The 19895-nt window shown below is 35.8% G+C and overlaps 1 protein-coding gene across 1 annotated transcript in view; it reads left to right on the forward strand.

Annotated features, from left to right (window-relative positions):
- The window catches only part of DNAH9 (dynein axonemal heavy chain 9), an 858849-nt gene that overhangs the window by 357244 nt on the left and 481710 nt on the right, over positions 1–19895 (forward strand). Inside the window, exons 32-34 of the mRNA XM_044675179.1 lie at positions 686–836; positions 6218–6326; positions 7077–7224. Of these exons, the coding sequence (XP_044531114.1) occupies positions 686–836; positions 6218–6326; positions 7077–7224 (408 nt within the window). The remainder of the gene's footprint in view (positions 1–685; positions 837–6217; positions 6327–7076; positions 7225–19895) is intronic.

Consider the following 19895-nt stretch of genomic DNA (forward strand, 5'->3'; position numbering starts at 1 on the left):
CAGAGAGACTCCCTGGAACTTCATTCATGTTTATCTCAATTCTCCAACAGAAGACAAAGAAAACCATTGTAATCATTTGGAAAAGTGTATACACACACACACACACACACACACACACATATACAAACACACCATTTAGGATGAAGGAATTAGAAGCTAAGAAATTTACCCTTCTTAACTTGGTCCTAGCCTAACTTTCCTTTCCTGCATCTAATAATAGTCCAGCCAAACTGGCCTCTTCCTGATCCTTACCCACAACACTCTTATTTCCTGTAGTTTCTTTGTACTGGCTGGGCCTCATACCTAGAATCCATTTCTTCTCATTTCTGCCTCTAAGAAGTTTCTTTCAAAACTCAGCTGAAGTACGTGAAATACTTATTCCCTTAGCTTCTAATGTTCCTATCTTTAAAATGTTACGTGTGTGTGTGTGTGTGTGTGTGTGTGTGTGTGTGTGTGTGTGTGTGTGTGTATGTGTGGAGAGAGAGAGAGAGAGAGAGAGAGAGAGAGAGAGAGAGAGAGAGAGAGAGAGAGAGAGAAAGAGAGAGAGAGGTTATGCCTCAAGATATGCATGTTGCCTCCTTGAATAGAATATAAACTCAATGAGGAAAGAAACTATTTCATTTATCTTTGTTTCTCCAGTGTTTTGCCCAGTGCGTGATAATTAGTAAATGTTGCTTGGTTGATCAATAGATGATTGGTTTCTTTTAGGACTTTTCTCATCAATCTTGCGTGAACTTGCCAATATAATACATGATGGGCCCAAGTGGATTTTATTAGATGGTGATATTGATCCAATGTGGATTGAATCTTTGAACACTGTCATGGATGATAACAAGGTATAATTTAGGAACAAAGAAAAATCTCTAAGTCATCCCTAAGTGTCCAAGTAAAATTGATATTTTTATTTTTCATTGAATTTAATTGTTTCAACTAATAAAAAACTTTCCTTCCTTTCCACTTTCAAATTTCGGCAAATGAGGGTGTAATGCATACAAGTAGAAGGATAAATATTGTCTTAGCTTACAAAGAAATATGAGGGTGAGAGAAAAGATATAGTCTCTTAGAAAGATATATTGGTTAAAAAAGATTAAGGGGGGAGGTAGCTGGGTGGATTGAGAGCCAGGCCTAGAGATAGGAGTCCTAGGTTCAAATCTGGCCTCAAACACTTCCTAGCTGTGTGACCCTGGGCAAGTTACTTAATGCCTAGTCTGTACCCATTCTTCTGCCTTGGAACCAATACTTAGTATTGATTCTAAGGCGGAAGGTAAGGCTTAAAAAAAAAGATAATGGAGGAAATATTAGAAGACATTAATCTTAGAAAATAGGAGAGTAAGGGGAGGGAATAATAGAGAACATTTGTATTAAGAAATAAGAGAGCATGACAAGAGGATAATGGAGGGACTCTCAGAAGGGTGGATAGATTAAGAACTAAGAGGATAAGGGGAGGAGACAAGGTAGGGAACTCAGAAAGAATGGGCTGATTTATAACTAAGTGCATGGGGGAAGAAAATAAGGAAGGGACTTTTAGAAAGGGTGCTTATTAGAGTAGTAGTGGTTACAAGAAAATTAGACTTCTGAGGAGGAATAAGATAAAAAGAAGGCAAAGAAGGAAAAAAAAGTGAGGAAAATGTGAATTAATAATTATAACTTTGATTGTAAATAGGATGGATTCATACATAAAATGGAAACAGACATCAGAATAGATAAAAAACCAAAAGCCAATAATATGTTGCTTACAAAAAACACATTTAAAAATGAGAAACACATATAGAGGGAGGAAAAAAAAAAGGTTTAAGTAAAATACTTTCAACTTCAGTTAACCAAAAAAAAAAAGAAAGAAAGAAAAGGCAGGGTAGCAATAATGATTTCAGACAAAGTTAAAGATAAAATAGATCTAATTTAAAGGGATAAACATGGAAATTGCATTATGTCAAAAGATACCATAGATAATTATCAATACTATTATCAATACTAAACCTACGTTTATAACAAAATGTTATAACATCTGAAGATTTTAAAGGAAAAGCTAAATGAATTACAGGTGAAAATAGATAATAAAACTCTAATAGTGGGAAACTTTAACCTTCTCCTTTCAGAAGTGCATAAATCTAACCAAAAAATAATAATAAAGAAGTCAAGGAGATAAATAAAATCTTAGATAACTAAATACGATAGATATCTGAAGAGAATTAAATTGGAATAGAAAAGAATATACTTTTTCTCAGTAGTAAGTGGTAGTTTTACAAAAATTAACCATGTATTAATACATGAAGACTTTATATTAAATGCAAAAAAGTAGAAATATTAAATGCACCTTTTTCAGATCATAATGCAGTAGAAATTATATTAATAAGGGACAGTGGAAGGACAGAATAAAGATTAAAGTCTAAATAATTTAATCTTGAAGAATGAGTGAATTAAAGAACAAGTCATAGAAATAATAAATTGTTTTATTAAAGAAAATGAAAATAATGAGACAAAATAACAAAATCTGTGGGATGATTAGAAAAAATACAAATTAAAAAACTCAGATATCAGCTCAAACCTATTACACATTGGCTAAAGTGATAAAAAGACAGATAAAATGACAGCTGTTGGAAAGGATGTGGAAAAATGGAGACACTAATACACTGTTGGTGGAACTGTGTGTTATATTTCTTCTTTAATCAGATTGGTTTAATCAGATTGGTTGAATTAATGAATATGTTTTTAAGGATTGACAGGTTTCTCTCTATGGAGAATAAGATATCTCAGAGTATTTTTCTAAACCTAAAAAAGCTTTTAATTTTTCCAATGACCCCATCCCTGTGTCACAAATTTCACTGGAAGCCAAGGAGCTTATCCACCAGTACCTATGTAATATATAGAAAGTCATTGTATTATGTATGTCTGATGTTAGAAAGGGGTAGTATGATTTCATTAAGATTAATAATTAATGAGAATTTAAAATTCTCATTTTTAAATAAATTTTTTGTAAGCAACATATTATTGGGTTTTGGTTTTTGATCTATTCTGATGTCTATTTCCATTTTATGTATGAATCCATCCTATTTACAATCGAAGTTATAATTATTAGTTCACATAAAAAATGAATTTTTTAAAAAGTTTTACTGAATATATAAAATTCTTGGGGATCTGCCTACCAGGACGCAAAAAGAACTATATGAGCTCAAATACAAAACTTTATTTCAAAAATAAATAAAATGAAATAATAGCATCTATATAGTACAGGGTATAGAGTGCTTGGCCTGGAATAAGGAAGACCTCAGCCTTAAACACTACTGCTATTCTTGTTACATTCAGCTTCTATTCCCTAGTCCTTCTCATTGTTTTACCCAGACAGAACCTTCCTTTAAAACACGATTTATGCTCCCTGAGTTTAGAGTTTGTTTTGCCTATGAATGTGACTATTGGCAAACTCACTTAAATTTTCTCAGTTTCAGTTTCCTTATCTGTAAGAAGATAATAATAGCAACTACCTCCCAGTATTATGGTGAAGTTCAAATGAAATAATATCTGTAAAGCATTTATCCCATTGACTCATCGTAAGAGCTTAATAAATGCTGGTGACAGATACAATATTACAGAATGATATATATATATATATTTGGATAACAGGACAGTTTTCCTCAACTATGCACATTAGTTTGGTGTTCAGTCATTTCATTCTTATCCAACACTTTATGACCCCGTTTGGGGGGATTGTCTTTGCAAAGATACTATAGTGGTTTGCCATTTCCTTCTCTGGCTCATTTTAAAGATGAGGAAACTGAGGCAAACTGAGGGTGAAGTAAGTGACTTGCCCAGCTGGTAAAGGGCTTTTTTCTTTTTTCTGAACAAGATAGTAGGGACGAGAAAAATTTGATATTTCTCAAAATAAATTAATTAGCAAAATAAAAAAAAAACTGAAGAAGACAGAACTTAAATTGAATGATCTCAGTTTTCTCAATGAAGTAAGGGGCAGGCCTCAGCTATGAGAGAGAGAAAAGGAAGAAGTTTAGAACAGCTTCTGTGGAAGTGAAATATGGAATTGATTAGGAAAGAGGGAAAGGACACCCTGCAGTGAAGGCCCTTTGAAATTGAATAACCTGAATTTATACTTTATAGATTTTCTCCACCTGTATTTGACAGTATATATGAGTAGAAGGGGAAAAGGAGGATGATAGGAGTGATCCAGAGCTGAAAATAAGCAGTGTTTGAACAAGAAAGCAAAGGATCTTAGAGCCAAGAAAAAGTGAAAGTTTAAATGACTCACTGAAAATGAAATGAGTGGGAGTGATGGACTGAGAAAATACTCAGGTATAGAGATTGGAGGTTTCAATGAAGAAAAATAATAGATTTAAAAGAGGATTAGAACTGCTTGATCACACGGGTCGATGGGGATATGATTTGGGATGTAGACTAAATGATCACCATAGTGCAAATATCAATAATATGGAAATGGGTCTTGATCAATGACACATGTAAAACCCAGTGGAATTGCACATTAGCTATGGGATAGGGGGTGGGAGGAGGGGAGGGAAAGAACACAAATCATGTAAGCATGGAAAAATTTTCTTAATTAATCAATAAAAAAAATTTAAGGGGGTTGGGCATAGGGAAAGAGATGAAATGATGAAAAGTTATGGTCAGATAAGGGAATATCTAAGTATTTAATTAAAGAACTGAAGCATTTACAGGTAATATTGAAATCTATATATGACTAGGTAAAATGAAGAAATAGGTCAAGGGACTTACTGAGAACTTGAAAGAATAGAACGCTGGTGGAGACATCTGTGTAGATAATGACTGGGGACACTGTTAGCCAGGTATTGAAATCCTAAAAAAAAAAAAAAAAAAAAAAAAAAAGAGTGAATTGGTGGAGGTGAGTGGAGACAGGGAGAGGAGTTGGTATACACTGGCTACCATAATTTTGATTGAGTACAAAATTTTGATTGCGTTAATTTCAAAGGAGGATAGGTTGCTGAACAAAGGATATAAAGAGTAAGCATGAAACAAGAGGCATTATTTATAGTGCTATTATTGTTGCTGGTTCTTCTGCCTTAAGATTTGCAAACTGCTTTACGTGTTTCATCTCATTTTATACTCACAACAACCCTAGGATTTGTGTTATTATTATCCTCATTTTATAGATGAGGAACCTGAGGCAAAGGTTAAGTGACTTGCCAAGAATCACATAGCTAGGAAGTGTGTGAGACCAGATTTGAAATTAGATTTTTCTGGCTTTGAGTCCAGTCCTCTGTTTACTGTACCACCTTGCTGTCTCCAACTCCCCCTCCAGTAATGGAAAACAGGAGTTGTAGTGCCGTGAGAGGGGAGCCAGGTATCACTGAGGGCTAAATGATGTAAGCAGTGATTCCCAAAGTGGGCACTACTGCCCCCTGGTGGGTGCTGCATAGATCCAGCAGGGTGGTTATGGCCACAGGTGCATTTATCTTTCCTATTAATTGCTATTAAAATTTTTAAAAATTTAATTTCCAGGGGGCTAAGTAATATTTTTTCTAGAAAGGGGGCAGTAGGCCAAAAAAGTTTGGGAACCACTGAATGTGAGAGGGAAAAATTCAAGATGATGGCAAGGTTGTTGACTCTGGAGCAGGAATTCCATAGGATATAATAAAAGGGATGGGCAGTGTTAAAGTGGATATTGATCATAGGTTTAGGGAGAATAGGGATGATGGGAACTGAAACAAGTTTTTCCTAAATGTCTAGTTATTCACAGGAAGAGAAATAGGAGAAGCCATGAGAATAAGTAGTATTGGGTAGTAGATAAATAGAGAAGTTCACAGGAAACAAGTAGATTTGAAATTTCTATAACTATTTGGTAACATTTCTCATTCTCTTCCTTTGTTAAATAATTTATAAATATAATCTTTAAAATATCATTTGTATAACCCAAATTGAATTGCTTGTCAGATCTGGGAGGCAGGAGGGAGACAGTATAAATCATTTAACTTTGGAAAACTTATGTGGAAATTTATCATTAAATTAAAAAATGTTAATTAAAATATCATTCGCCACAACTGAATCTTGAATGAAAATCTCAAGTACTGATTTGTACTATTAACTTAACTAGATTCAGAAAGGATCAAACTTTCAACTTAACAGCATGTTTTAATGAGTCCCTATGAAAGTATTTGAAATGTCTATTCCTTCAAGAGCAAACTCTAGGATAGATAGACTTCTTTGTGCCCTTTGAACTTCATGCTTTTGTTTCCAGGTTCTGACTCTGGCAAGCAATGAAAGAATCCCTCTCACTCCAACTATGAGGCTCCTGTTTGAAATCAACCACTTGCACACAGCTACACCTGCCACAGTCTCCAGGGCAGGTAAATCTCCAATAAATGGAACTACTAAGTTGGGAAAATATTTCTCCCATTTTTACAATTTTTTTTGCTCATTCCTCAGGGTTTAGTAAAGAGACTAATTAGTAACAAAGCCAAGGCAACCCTGATCTTGCCTATTCTTCTGCCCAAATTTGAATTCAGTTTATTTTTCAGGCTAAAAAAAGTACTACAGAGTAATAATGAAGGAAAATTGTATCGTCTTTTCCCTTGGTCATAAAATGTCAGTATTCAGATATGAAACAAGCAGAGTATATTCTTGAACAAATATATGTCTAGCACATCATATTCAGAAATCAATCTGTGGTTAAGGAATGAAATTGCCCCAAGGAGTAGTCATTTAACCTATAGGGCTGGGGAGCAGGTATCTATAAGGTAATTTGTAGCTAGATCCTAAAAAGCCTATCATGGGATATGAGGTGGCATTATAATCCTAGTAGAAAATATTAATAAAGATATTCAGACTTTAGGTCCTTGCCTCTTCTATCTCCAAATATGAAATTTCTTAAGTCTCCTTTTCCTGACAGTAGTATGGAGAGAAATGATTTGTTTGTTCTCCATCTAAATGTGAGAGATATTCAAAGATTTTCTTAGCATCAGGCCCTTGGTAAACCTCAAACTATACCTTTGTATTGAATAGTCTGGTCTCCTTCAAATCTTAGATAAAATTCTCTTGTGTGAAAAAATAAGTTCTATAAAATTTTGGACTTCTCTCTTTCTTGGTATTTCTACCAGGAATACTATACATCAACCCTACAGACCTGGGTTGGAATCCACCAGTGAGTAGCTGGATTGACAGGAGAGATATACAATCTGAACGAGCAAACCTGACTATCCTGTTTGACAAATATTTGCCACCTTGCCTGGATGTAGTCAGAACAAGGTAATTCAAAAAACAGGGAAAGGTATGGATTAAGCCTCTTGGAAGCTGAAATATCCCCTCTATTTACGATCTGTCAACTATCTCAGGTACTCTGTTAATGTTCTACCCTGGCTCAGACAAGGAGTCTGGATCATGATTGACACACCATGTTGGTCCTCATGATTACTACATGCATTTTCTAGGATAAGAAGAGTGGTCCTTCCTTAATATGATCCCAAGGCTCTCTGCCCCTTAAACTGAGATGCAGGGGGCTTTGGGACCTCTGCAATTGATCCATAAGCAAATCAAGAGATGAAGATGGGAACACTGCATATTTGCAATTGGCTTCCCAATGGTGAGTATTTCCAAACCCTTATTCAGAAACATTTCCTTCTCTGGGTTTCCGGATTAAAGTGGTTATGGGATATTGTTCAGATACCACTTCCAACCCAAAGCCATAGTCCTTGTTTCCTTCATGCAATGCTAATTATTCTTATAAGATATACATGTGTGTTAATGGTCTTTTCCCTTTTCATCATTCCAACAGCAGAGTTGCCCAAACCCAGAGTATTTTCACTTCTGATTTTGTTCTTTCTACTAACTTTTAAATAGGGTGCAAATGCCATATATATGTCTGACCTACATGTTATCACAGCTCAAGATGGTATCCTCAGAAAGGTGACCATGTGGCTACTAATTATTCTTAGAGTAACCTGGTGTGAGTGGAGATTCTTTCTTACTACTCACATTATAGTTTGCCTATATACTTCCCATTTACATGAATTCATTCACAATAATACTATTGGTCTTGAAACATAAAACATTTACTAAACAAGAAGGCAAAAGCAAGAATAGTCATGATATTTATTCAGTAAGAGGGGAAAAATATTCAAAGTATGTAATATCCACAAACTTGGATCATACTCTTTTATTGATTTTCAGTGACTAAGAGAGTAAAGTTGTAAGGATAAGACAAGATAAGGATTTATTATTTTGGAGGGAGGGGGAACATAAGATAAGAATAGGAAATAGTGATGCATTAATTAAGTGGGACTTTTGGAAGTCTTGAGGGCTTCCTGAGGATCTTTCTTTGTACACTGATACCCCGATTCCCTGATCAAAGGCATCCCATCACTTCTCACTCATCAAGACTTCAATCATTGGGTCAGCTAAGTGTCTGGACTCCATTTTGGGAGCCATCTCTTAGGCTCCTCCCCCCATTACCCAACCTTGCTGAGAGACCCTTTCAGATTTGATTTTGCAATTATAGAATAGGATAGAAATAGGAAATAGAAATAGAAACTTAAGGAGAAGTGGCAAGGGGAGACTCTTGGGAGAAGGAACCCTAAAGGTTCCCACCCAAGTGATGAACCCAATAGAAATAGAGAAGAGGGCACCCCAAAATCCTTCCGCCTTCATCCATTTCCCCAGTCCCTATAATGATATTAATAAAAGCCATACTCTAGTCAGATAGCGTTCCAGAGTGCCTGAGAGACGAGGGGGAGGGGAATCACAGCTTGGTCTGGGTGCCTCCATCTTGAAACCAGACCACTCACTGTGAAGTTGGCTGATCTCAGGGGAGGCTTGCATGAACTCCGCCCTCGTTCAGAATCAGATTGGGGAGCTCAATACCTCATTTTATAGAGAAGCCTCATCCCCAACTCCCGTGGGGCAGCACAATAATCCAGGTCACCCAGTTTTGGGTTGACACCTCCTCGAAGTCTCAGCAGTGCATATTCGGCAGGAGGGGAGATCTAGAAGAGAATCTCACCTCTGAGACTTTTTCTCTCTCCCCTTCTATCATAACATTGCTTTCTTGGCTCTAATAATTCTTAAAAAGTGAATGTACAATTGTATTTATTTTTAAAAATTAATTTATTTATTTAGAATATTTTTTTAAACCCTTGTACTTTGGTGTATTGTCTCATAGGTGGAAGATTGGTCAAGTGACTTGCCCAGGGTCACATAGCTGGGAAGTGGCTGAGGCCGGGTTTGAACCTAGGACCTCCTGTCTCTAGGCCTGACTCTCACTCCACTGAGCTACCCAGCTGCCCTATTTAGAATATTTTTAATGGTTACATAATTCATGATTTTTCCCACCCTTCTTCCTATCCCCTTCTCAGAGCTGACAAGCAATTCCACTGGGGTAAGAGTAAAAAAAAATTTTACTAGTTTCCAGTTTATTTTATTTTATTTTTCAGATTTAAATATTTTATTTTTTTAGAAAAATTTTCCATGGTTACATGATTGCAGTTTTTACTTTCCCCTTTACCCCCCTCCACACCTTTAACCCTCCTCCCATATCCAACATGCATTTACACTGCTTTTAAGATAGCTGATCAGTCAAGACTGATCATGTTATTGATAAGTGCATTGGTGTGGTAATTTAGTGTCTCCATCCCCAACCATGTCCACATCAACCCACGCAGTTCAAGCAGTTGTTTTACTTCTCCTTTTTCACTCCTGCAGTTCTTCCTCTGAATGTGGGTAGTGTTCCTTTCAATAAATCCCTCAGAATTGTCCTGGGTCATTGTATTACTGCCAGTACAGAAGTCCATTACATTCGATTTTACGACAGTGTATCAGTCTCTGTGAATAATGTTCTTTTGGCTCTGCTCCTTTCACTCTGCATCAATTCTTGGAGGTCTTTCCAGTCCACATGGAATTCCTCCAGTTTATTATTCCTTTGAGCACAATAGTATTCCATCAACAGCATATACCACAATTTGTTCAGCCATTCATCAATTGAAGGGTGTAACCTCACTTTCCAGGTTTTTGCCACTGCAAAAAGCGCAGCTATAAATATTTTTGTACAAGTCTTTTTATCTATTATCTCTTTGGGATAAAAACTCAGCAATGCTAAAGCTGGATCAAAGGGCAGGCAGTCTTTTAGAGCTCTTTGGGCAAAGTTCACAACTCCACAAGGAATGCATTGATGTCCCAATTTTGCCACATTCCTTACTCTCCCCTGCTATCATTATAGCCAATCTTCTAGGTGTGAGGTGGCACCTCTAAGATGTTTTGGTTTGCATTTCTCTAATTATTAGAGATTTAGAGCACTTTCTCATGTACTTATTGATACTTTTGATTTCTTTATCTGAAAATTACCTATTCATGTCCCTTGCCCATTTATCAATTGGGGAATGGCTTGATTTTTTGTACAATTGATTTAACTCCTTGTATATTTGAGTAATTAGACCCCTGTCAGAGTTTTTTGTTATAAAGATTTCTTTCCAGTTTGTTGTTTTCCTTCTGATTTTGGTTGCATTGTTTTGTTGGTACAAAAATTGTTTAATTTAATATAATCAAAATTATTTCTTTTACATTTTATAAGTTTTTCTAACTCTTGCTTGGTTTTAAAATTTTCCCTTTCCCATAAATCTGACAGGTATACTCACATAAGTTTCTTATAGTTTCTTTCTTTATATTCAAGTCATTCACCCATTCTGAATTTATCTTGGTGTAGGGTGTGAGATGTTGATCTAGACCTAATCTCTCCCATATTGTTTTCCAAATTTCCCAGCAGTTTTTGTCAAATAGTGGATTCATGTCCCAAAAGTTGGGCTCTTTGGGTTTATCATACACTGTCTTGCTGACATCATTTACCCCAAATCTATTCCATTGATCCTCTCTTCTGATATGTCATTTTGATGACCACTACTTTATAGTATAGTTTAATATCTGGTACTCCTAGGCAACTTTGCTTCACGATTTTTTTTCATTATTTCCCTTCATATTCTTGATCTTTTGTTCTTCTAAATGAACTTTGTTATAGCTTTTTCTAATTCAGTAAAAAAGTTGTTTGGTAGTTTGATAGATATGCTACTCAATAGGTAAATTATTTTGAGTAGAATGGTCATTTTTATTAATATTAGCCTGTCCTACCCATGAGCAATAAATATTTTTCCAATTGTTTAGATCTAGCTTTAATTATTTAGAAAGTGTTTTGTAGTTGTGTTAGTATAATTCCCATGCTTGTTTTGATAGATAGATTGCTAAATATTTTATATTGTCTAGGGTTATTTTAAATGGTATTATACATCTTGATGCTGTGATATGTTGGAAATATATAGAAATGCTGATGATTTAGGAGCATTTATTTTATATCCTGAAACTTTGCTAAAGTTGTTGATTATTCCTATTAGCTTTTTAGTTAATTCTCTAGGATTTAAGTAGACCATCATATCATCTGCAAAGAGTGATAGCTTAGTCTCCTACTTGCCTATTTTAATACCTTCAATTTCTTTTTCTTCTCTTATTGCTACTGCTAGTGTTTATAGTACTATGTTGAATAATAGAGGTGATAATGGGCATCCCTGTTTTACTCCTGATCTTATTGGGAAGGCCTCCAATCTATCCCCATTGCATATGATGTTTGTTGATGGTTTTAGGTATATACTGGTTATTATTTTAAGGAAAGGTCCTTCTATTCCTATACTTTTCAGTGTTTTCAATAGGAATGGATGCTGTATTTTCTTGAAGGCTTTTTCAGCATCTATTGAGATAATCATGTGATTTTCGTTTGTTAGACTGTTGATATGGTCAATTACATTATGTAGATGGATTTCCTAATGTTGAACCAACCTTGCATTCCTGGTATAAATCCCACCTGATCATGGTGGATGATCTTCTTAATTACTTGCTGGAGTCTCTTTGCTAGTATTCTATTTAAGATTTTTGCATCTATGTTCACTAGGGAGATTGGTCTGTAGTTTTCTTTCTCTGTTTTTGATCTCCCTGGCTTTGGAATCAGTACCATATTTGTGTCATAAAAGGAATTTGGTAGGACTCCTTTGCTTATCATATCAAATAATTTGTATAGTATTGGGATTAGTTGCTCTTTGAATATCTGATAGAATTCACTTGTGAATCCATGAGGCCCTGGCGATTTTTTCTTAGGGAATTCTTTGATGCCCTGTTCAATTTCTTTTTCTGATATGGGATTATTTAGGATTTCTATTTCTTCTGCTGTTAATCTAGGCAGTTTATATTTTTGTAAATATTCATCCATATCTCCTAAATTGTTATATTTATTGCCATATAATTGGGCAAAATAGTTTTTAATGATTGCCTTAATTTCCCCTTCATTAGAGGTGAGGTCTCCCTTTTCATCTTTGATACTGTCAGTTTGGTTTTCTTCTTTCCTTTTGTTTATTAGATTGACCAGTACTTTGTCTATTTTATCTGTTTTTTTAGAAAATACCAGCTTCTAGTCTTATTTATTAATTCAATAGTTCTCTTACTTTCAATTTTATTAATTTCTCCCTTGATTTTGAGTATTTCTAATTTAGTTTTCATCTGGGGATTTTTAATTTGCTTGCTTTCTAATTTTTTGAGCTGCATGCCCAATTCATTAATCTCTTCCCTCCTTAATTTGTTAATATATGCACTCAAGGATATAAATTTCCCCCTGAGTACTGCCTTGGCTGCATCCCACAGAGTTTGGTAGGATGTCTCATCATTGTCATTCTCTTCAATGAAATTCTTGATTGTTTCTATGATTTCTTCTTTGACAAATTGGTTTTGGAGAATCATTATTTAATTTCCAATTAGTTTTTGATTTTCCTGTCCAGGTGCCCTTACTAATTATTATTTTTATTGCATTATGATCTGAGAAGCTTACATTTATTATTTCTGCTCTTTTGCATTTGTTTGCAATGATTCTATGCCCTATAACATGGTCAATCTTTGTGAATGTACCGTGTGCAGCTGAAAAGAAGGTGTATTCCTTTTTGTCCCTATTTATTTTTCTCCACATATCAATTAAATCTAATTTTTCTAGGACTTCATTCACCTCTCTTACCTCTTTCTTATTTATTTTTCGGTTTGATTTATCCAGATCTGAAAGAGGAATATTTAGATCTTCCACTAGTATGGTTTTACTATCTATTTCCTTCTTGAGCTCTGCCAGTTTCTGCTTTATGAATTTGGATGCTCTGCCATTTGGTGCATACATATTGAGCAATGTTATTTCCTCATAGTCTGTACTGCCTTTAATCAGGATATAATGACTTTCCCTGTCTTTTTTTAAATCATAGCTATTTTTACTTTGGCTTTGTCAGAAATCATAATTGCCACTCCTGCCTTCTTTTTCTCAGTTGAAGCCCAAAAGATTTTGCTACCGCCCTTTACCTTAAACCTGTGTATGTCTACCCACCTCATATGTGTTTTTTGTAGGCAACGTATGGTAGGATTTTGGTTTCTCATCCCATCTGCTATTTACTTTCTTTTTATGGGGGAGATCATCCCATTCACATTCAGAGTTATAATTATCAGTTGTGTATTGGTATCCTCTCCTTGTTCTATACCTACTTCTTACACTATTTCCTTTTAAACCAGTGGTTTGTTTTAGTCCAGTCCCCCTTGTTCCCTCCCTTGATTTACTTCCCTTTCCATCCCCTCCCTTATTATTCCCCTATTTTTATTTTTAAGGCCTAATGAATTCCCTCCCCCCTCTTCTCTCTTCCCTTTTTTGACCTCCCCACTCTCCTGCTCTCCTTGGTTTATCACTTCTGACTTTCTCAGTAGGGTTAGATAGAATTCTATATCCCAATGGATATAGCTACTCTTCCCTCTCGGTTAATTCCGCTGAGTGTAAGGTTTAAATATTACCTATTAATGCTCTCTTCCTCTCCTTCTTATAATAGTATTCATCCCTTCCCCTTCCCATGCTCTCTTTGTGTGGTATAGAATATTCTATTTTTCTTATTCAAATTTCTCTTGGTGCCATCTACTATTCACCCCCACTCTTTTTTCCCTGCCCCATCTCATCTTTGACCATTTAGTGCTCCAACCTCTCCCTATGAATAATTCTTCTAATTACTATAATAGTGAATACAGTTTTTGAAAATTACTCATAACATTTCTCCATATAGGAATACAAATAATTCAACCTTATTAAGGCCCTTAAAGAGGCAATTTTTTTTTAAAAGAGTTTTCTTTCTTTCCCTCTGTTTCTTATTTACCTTTTTATGTTTCTCTTGTTTTTTGGGCTTTTTTTTTTTGGTTGGATATAGAACTTTCCATTTAGTCCTTGTCTTTTCTGTGCAAATACTTGGGAATCTTCTATCTTGTTGAATGCCCATACTTTCCCCTGGAAGTATATAGTCAGTTTTGATGGGTAGGTAATACTTGGTTGTAGACCCAGTTCTCCTGCCTTTCTGAATATCATAATCCAAGCTTTGAGTTCTTGTAGTGTGGAGGCTGCCAGATCCTGTGTGATCCTGATAGGTGCTCCTTGATAACTGAATTGTCTCTTTCTGGCTTCTTGTAAGATTTTTTTCTTTTACTTGGAAGCTCTTTAATTTGGCTATTATATTCCTGGGGGTTGTATTTTGAGGGTTTAGTGTAGAGGGTGATCTATGGATCCTTTCAATGTCTATATTGTCCTCTTGTAGTAGAACTTCAGGGCAGTTTTGCTGAATAATTTCTTTTAGTAAGGGGTCCAAATTTCTATTAATTTCTGCTTTTTCAGGAAGACCAATGATTCTCTCATTGTCTCTTCTAGACCTGTTTTCTTGATCCGTCAATTTTTCAGTGAGATATTTCATGTTTCCTTCTTCTTTATCAGTCTTTTTACTTTGCTCTATTTTTTCTTGCTTTGATCATTGGCTTCTACTTGCCTAATTGTGGTCTTTAGAGACTGGTTTCCTGTCATAATCTAATGATTTTCTGTCTGGTCTATCCTGTTTTCCAGCTGTTTAACTTTGGTTTCCAATTGGGAGTTTCTATCTTTTAACCTGTTAATTTCCTTTTGATCTATTTCCCACTTCTCTTGCCAAATCTTTTCCATCTTTCTCATGATCTCAGATTTGAACTCTTCAAGGGCTTGTGACCAATTTTCTTTTTTGGGGGGGAAGGTGATTACTTGTTTGTTCTCCTCTGCTGTTTGCTCTGTTGTCTGGATTTTTTCTGTGTAAAAATTGTTGAGTTTTAAAGATTTCTTCTTGCTTTTTCTCTTTTGGGGTTCTTGTGACTGTCTTGCCATTATTATTATTTCTTTCTCAGTCAAAATTCTGCGTGAGGCAGTCAGGTTCTCTGCCTATGGAGCTGTGGAGCAGGTTTCGTCTGAGTCACAGCTCCTTGTGCCCTCTCAACTTTATCTTCACACCCAGGGTTCTTTAGGTGTTCTTTAGGCTCCTGAGGTCTCAAGTCTAGTTGTTCTCAGGAACAAGCCTCCAGGTGGTCTCCTTGCTTGCTCCTCTTCCTGAAGCTCCTTTAGCAGTCTCAGGGTGCTGCTTCCACAGTCATTCACCCATCTGCACTGGGTCCCTACCCAAGTTCCACACCTGAGCTCAGGGTCCGCATCCACACCTGCACTCAAGGTCTGCATTCAAAGTCTGGTTCTTTGGCCTCTTGGGATCTTAAGTCTTGCTGCTCTTAGGAGTAGGGCCTGGTGATACCATGTAGCTGCCAAGAACTTAATAAATGCCCCAAACTTGCTCTGTCTCTTGTGAGTTGGCTTTGGCCTTGTAGGTGGTTTTGGGAGAGAGGGTTGCTCAGCTCGCATTTTAGTGAGAGCTATTTCACCCCCTTATAGCATGGGAATGCCCCAATCCCATGTACCTTCAATGCTGGGCCTTCATTTGTCTAGATTTGTTTTTACGTCCTCTTGAGGAGTCCTATGTGTGTGTGTTGGGAGAGGTTAAGTAGCTTCTTTTTACTCTGCCTCCATTTTAACCTGGAAGCCAGTATCCCTGAGAGTAAAATTTAATAAATACTCCATGTAGTTTAATTTATAGGATTTAATCAGCCAAGTGAGCAGAGACCCAAACCTGCCACACTTTACCCAAGCAAAAAAACCCCAAAAGAGCCCTGCTAATTGGGTTTCAGCCAAATTTATCTCTCAAACTTAACAAGGTAAAGGAAGCATGTAACTTAAGAGGATGCAGATCAGGTGCATCAAATTTCCACTTACACATTCTCCCCTGTGATCTTTTGGGAGAAGAGTCTCCCCAGTGTATCATGGAAACATAACTAACTTATAATTTTAACTAGAGGTACATACAATATTACAGCTTCTAAAGGGGAACTAAAATAATATGGGGATAAGAGAAAAATAAAAGAAAGAAAAAGAACAAAAACCAATGTTAGGTGCATTGACAAAAAGCCAATTTGGACAGTCCCCTTTGGCATAAGATTGTACATTCTGGGAGGTAGTCTCCTGTCCCAAATTAGGCTTGTAAAGAGTAAAATTATGGTTGGACTGAATATTTAAGAATTTTGTCACCAGGAATTAATTACTTAATTCCAAATGAATTACTCAAGTCAGAATAACTTTTATGATAGTTTATTTACTAATAGAAAGAGTGAAAATAAGGAAAATGAGAGAGAGACAGAGACAGAAAGAGAGAAACATAGGGAGAGAGAGAAACAAAGAATTACTCAAGCCTTGTCCAAACCAGGCAGGGCTTCCGAGGCCTAGCAAGAGAGGACACAGAGGTTAATTAAACAAGGCTTCTAGCCACGTGGCCTCCTCCAAGATGAGGGGTCTCTTTGGAGGCTAGTGCCTCCAGAAAAGCCAAGGAAAAGGAATCAACCTTTTCACTCACATACATGGCAGTTCAAAGGGAAGCAGTCTGAGGTCTCTAACTTGAACGCCTCCAAGGCCTAATTCAAAGGGAAAAAACCCATTACTCATAGGAAGTACCATCATATTTAAAGGCAGTTCTTTGTGTCACTTGCTGTGTCTACCTTCCACTTTTACATGGACCAATGGCAGCTTTAACTTTGCTTTGGACTGCCCAGGGGGCAGTTAGTTGTTTTTGATTCGTCACTCACTAGCACACGTGGGTCAAACACCTCCATCTCCCACTTAAGGATTAAGTGGGGGTGTATACATTCCTGGTGGCTAAAATCTAAAGAATAAATAGGGGAGAGTTAATCCCATCTTCACAGGCTCAAATTCGAATCAAAATTCACAACAGTAACATAGTCCCCCCCTGAGGAAGATAATAATACATATACAGGGATATATTATGCATCACATAGGGATACATAAGGCATATGAATCAATTATCAAAAACATCAAAGAATCATAAAAAAAAACCGTGTGAATGAAATATAGAATATCAAAAATGTGAAAAAATTCTAGGAAGAAGAGAAAAAAATTCACAAATCACAACAGATTCTTGTAGTGATCCATGTCCAATAAGTCTGCAATGACAATCACTCAATAACCCAATTTAGCAGTCTGAACTACATTAAGTTGCCACATGAAAGAAAATAGAAAAAAGAGACTAGATCTCAAAATAAATGGGAAATAGCATTCACTGATTTTGACCCTTTTCTTTGCTTTTTGGGATAATGGAGCCAGAACAATTGATGTTATGTAGAACACGTGGCAAAAGGAAGTCCTGCATTTAACACATTAAATAGCCACAACCTTGAGTCTCACACATGATCAAGCTCTTGCACTATTTCCACAGAATTTCATCAATCCCTGTAGGATTGGTTTGGTCTCTTATGCTTTTGTGCTCATTTGGCACTTTGCAGGTCAATTTCTGTGCTCCTTTGTGGTCAGTTTTTCCTTCATTTAGACATATTCATTGAGCAAAAGTCTCATAATATTTAAATAACTAGTGGCAGGTTGCCATTGTCCAAAGCTTTTTGGGTAAAGATTTATAAGGTAGGCAAATGGACATCTTAATTTATTCTATTACAAAAATCAAAACAGTTTAAAAAAATCTTTTCAATACTGATGACATATGCTTCAAATATGAAAAACGAGAGAGAAAATCAAATCCTGTATCACACATGTAGGAAGAAAAAACAAAAGTAAAAAATATAAAAAATGTATATATTTCACAATCATAGGGGTAAAATATAGAGCCTACTTACCAAAAAATAAGATCATTTCCTCTTTAACTTACCATAATCCACAGTGAGTGCAAATTATTTTCTCAAAGTAAATTTTACAAAACAATAGGCAATGAGTAAGACATTAAAAAATAAGTTATCAATTTCTCAAAATTTATAATACAAATTTCATTCCAACTAGTTTAAGGACTTTTACAAAAGTTCACTGTCAAATATAGAATGTTATAAATAAAAACAGTGGGACAGAATATACATCAAATAGCAAAAAATGCAATAGCTATAAATGCAGAGTATCATATATATGTACTCAAAAAACAGAATTAAATCTCAAAGCAAACAATTACTCCAATACAATAGGATCAGTACAATTACTAATCATTTCAATAGGATATATTTACTCATCACCTATAGAAGGTGCTCTTTTTACATGGGAGCAATATTATAAATTAACCAATACAGTTTAAATATGGTGTCACAATATTTTTTCCTTCAAAAGATTTTCATCAATGTAGTATCTGTTTTAAAAATAGAGACTATATTTATTGTAATGCTTTTCTGGTTAACTTTAATAATGATCCAAATTATCCAGTTCTTAACTTTCTAAGAGAGTCTTTTCAATGACAGGTATTAAGAAACTTGTATATAGTTGCAATGTTTTTTTGGAAGGGAAATTTCTTTTTAAATTTCTGACATTGAGGCTTCAGGGTCTGGGAAATCAAAGGCTGTACCCTCTGATTCCAGTGCCCTAACTCACACCTTCATGAAGATATTTGGGTACTACCGTGGGCTCCCTGAGGCTGAGGGGCATTCTCACTCAGAGAATAGTGTGGATGAGCTCCACTTTGGATATATTGTTGTTGTTGCTGTGAATCATTGTTTGTCTGATTTGGATTTGAATGTGAAGTATTATTGCTATAATTTTTAGAGTTTTTATAATTGTTAGGATTTCTAAAGGTGTTATTATTCCTGAAATTATTTCTAAAGTTATTATTTCTGAAGTTATTATTCCAAATTGCCTGTTTCCAATTCTTACAATTAATCATTATGCGACCCCTTTTTGCATAGAGGTGGCATATTAATGATTGATGTGTGGATTCTTGCAAAGGGGCAATGGCCACTGCTTGACCTCCTTTTTCTTGTTTATCAAGTCTTTCCATTAAGGATTTTAGTTCTTTCTGTAATTCTACTACCAAATCATTTGTTTCCACTTTTTTTTTTTGTTCATGGCCATTAGATACATATACTCCGACCCTGCACAATTCCTCGAGGTCCATATTAGGCCAGTTTGGTCAATTAGTTTTAAGATATTCCTGGACCACTTTGGAGCAGTTGTTCACAAATTGCCTCATTTGCCATACATCCCTTTTTCTAGTGAGGTGTAAGAATTAAAATTTAGTTATTATATCTATATATTAAAAAATATGTGGCCACCAGGAATCAACAATTCAGGTTGATTCTGTAATTAAATCAGACCCAAGTCAGCATCGGGTTGAGGAGTTTATTTACAATCAGGTAGGCAAGGTAGGGATAAAGAGAAAAGGGAGGTTAGAAGTCTAATCAAATGAAGCTGTAAGCCACAAGGCCCAACAGCCAGATAGGTAGAGTTTAGAATTGGCCCAGCTAGGCCAAGGAAGCCAGCCTAACTTACCCACGTGACAATATAGAGTGTAAGCTGTCTGTGGTCTCAGGAGATGCTTCTTCCTCCAGTTCCAGACAGCAACTGCCCCCACAGGAAGTTCACTCACTTACTTAAAGAGATCATGTCTTTCATCACTTCCTGTGGTCCACCTCTAATTCAAATGGACAAATGGCAGTTTCTACATTGATTTGGACTGCCCAAAGGGCAGTCCCTTATTCTTGATTTGTTACTTATT

The sequence above is a fragment of the Gracilinanus agilis genome, chromosome 4 (genome assembly GCF_016433145.1).
Source record: "Gracilinanus agilis isolate LMUSP501 chromosome 4, AgileGrace, whole genome shotgun sequence".
In the NCBI taxonomy this organism is placed as follows: Eukaryota; Metazoa; Chordata; class Mammalia; order Didelphimorphia; family Didelphidae; genus Gracilinanus; species Gracilinanus agilis.